This window comes from Trachemys scripta, chromosome 7 (genome assembly GCF_013100865.1).
Source record: "Trachemys scripta elegans isolate TJP31775 chromosome 7, CAS_Tse_1.0, whole genome shotgun sequence".
NCBI lineage: Eukaryota > Metazoa > Chordata > Testudines > Emydidae > Trachemys > Trachemys scripta.
Genome location: NC_048304.1, coordinates 99,734,599 through 99,736,379, shown reverse-complemented (window position 1 = coordinate 99,736,379; position 1,781 = coordinate 99,734,599). Strand labels below are relative to the sequence as shown.

Sequence of the window (1,781 nt, the reverse complement as noted above, 5' to 3'; positions counted from 1 at the left end):
AGCAGGTTTCTAGTTGGCGAGCGGTTACAGCTCAAGTTGGATAAACTGCCCCTCCTCAAGCTGTGTCCCTGGGTGCCAGCCCCAGCCTAGCAGGCCACCCCCTTCGGCCAGCCTATGTCCTCTAGGTCCCACCACGCCCTCGCCAGATCCTCCTCCCCAGTGTATCCCCCGCCGTCACAGCTCGGGCCCGGCTCCGCCTGTTTCCTGCACCGCCCGGCGCTCCCAGCTCCCCCTCCCCCTCCCGGAGGGAGGCAGACGGATGACGTCACCGGATCAGGCCGACCGGCAATGGGCGCCATTTTGAAACCCCAAAACCTCCAGCGGCTGCAGCTGTGTGCGGCGGCGGCGGCTCTGACCCGGTCCCGGCCGGCGCCTCCCCCTCGTGGGCCCCGCAGCCCCCCGCCCCACACACACTGCGCGACATGGCAGGTGAGCGAGACGCACGCAGCGCCGCGGCCGTCAGCTGGGGAGGCCTGGGCCTGGCCTAGGGTCGGGGCCGGGTGGAGGGCGCTCTGCCTTCCGAACAGGGGCGGGCAGCCAGTCAGGCCTGGGCAGGCAGCGCGGATCCGGGGCATGGGAGGCCGAGCGGGCTCGGTGGGGCTGGCTGGGTTGTTCGGGGCCGAGCCGGACCGCGTGTGGGCCTTGGTAGAGGGGCAGGGCCGAGCCGGTGCTGGGTGGGGGTTGAGCCGGGCCGGCCAGTACGGAGCCGGGCCGGGTACTGAGGAGCCGGGCCAGGGTTGGTGGGGGGAGCTGGGGCCGGGTTAGGGGTCAGGTGCCCTCGGCCGGGTTGGGGTTGCCCGCGCCGCTCGCCCTCACCGCGCTCTGTCTCCGCAGGGGTGGCAGGAGGTGGCGGAGGAGGAGGTGGTAACGACTTCCAGTGGTGCTTCTCCCAGGTGAAGGGGGCTATCGACGAGGACGTGGCGGAAGGTAAGAAGGGGGGTCCGGGCGCTGCGGCCCGCGGTTGAGCAGGAATAGCCGTGTCCTAGGGGTCCCCAGTCGGGGGTGTCCGTGGCTCCCAGTCCCGCATTCACTTTAATCCATCCCGGCCCCCGCCTTAGACCCAGACACCAACACCTATTTTTGTCTAACGTGTCGCGCCTACCGACTCGTGCGGGGAGCCGGTGCTGGTGCTGCAATTCTCCTGCCCCAGTGTGAATCCCGGAGGACGGGGTGTGTGTGTGCGGGGGGGAGAAGGATGCGATGACTAAGCTAGTGCCTGTGCTTTTCAGAACGGCTTGCTCTCACAAGATAGCATAACAGAGAAGGTGGCTTCCTCCTCTTCTTCATTTATAATCACCAGGGAGATGAGGTATTGACAGTGGTATTTTTTTTTTTTTTTTTTTTAAAGAAAGGTAGTCAGACATGTCAAGTTTCTGCCTTCTGCAGAGAGGGAGGCTCCTTCATTAGGGATGAATTTCAAAAGCAGTGTTTAGAATTTCCCTGTGGCAATCAAGGATTTTATTCATACCTGCTGACATTTGAAAGTTATAAATAAGGACATTTGGGTAGGAAATAAGTACCTTTTTAAGTGCAATTGAAATACGTTAGACTTGTAGAGCATTTTGGAATAAGAATGGTAAAACGATAAACATTTTGCTTTAAAAAGTCCATCCCTTCTAAAACAACAAGGAGTCTGGTGGCACCTTAAAGACTAACAGATTTATTTGGGCATAAGCTTTCGTGGGTAAAAACCTCACTTCTTCGGATGCATCCGAAGAAGTGAGGTTTTTACCCACGAAAGCTTATGCCCAAATAAATCTGTTAGTCTTTAAGGTGCCACC

General features: G+C 59.6%; 1 protein-coding gene across 2 annotated transcripts in view; it reads left to right on the top strand.

The window, feature by feature from the left end:
- Positions 1 to 271: 271 nt before the first annotated feature.
- Positions 272 to 1,781, top strand: part of PPP2R2D (protein phosphatase 2 regulatory subunit Bdelta) — a 40,668-nt gene continuing 39,158 nt past the window's right edge. Inside the window, exons 1-2 of one of the 2 annotated variants that reach the window (XM_034775899.1) lie at positions 272 to 429; positions 835 to 927. In XM_034775899.1, coding sequence (XP_034631790.1) covers positions 423 to 429; positions 835 to 927 — 100 coding nt within the window. In that variant the 5' untranslated portion in view covers positions 272 to 422. The remainder of the gene's footprint in view (positions 430 to 834; positions 928 to 1,781) is intronic. The other variant, XM_034775898.1, reaches the window with a different exon arrangement.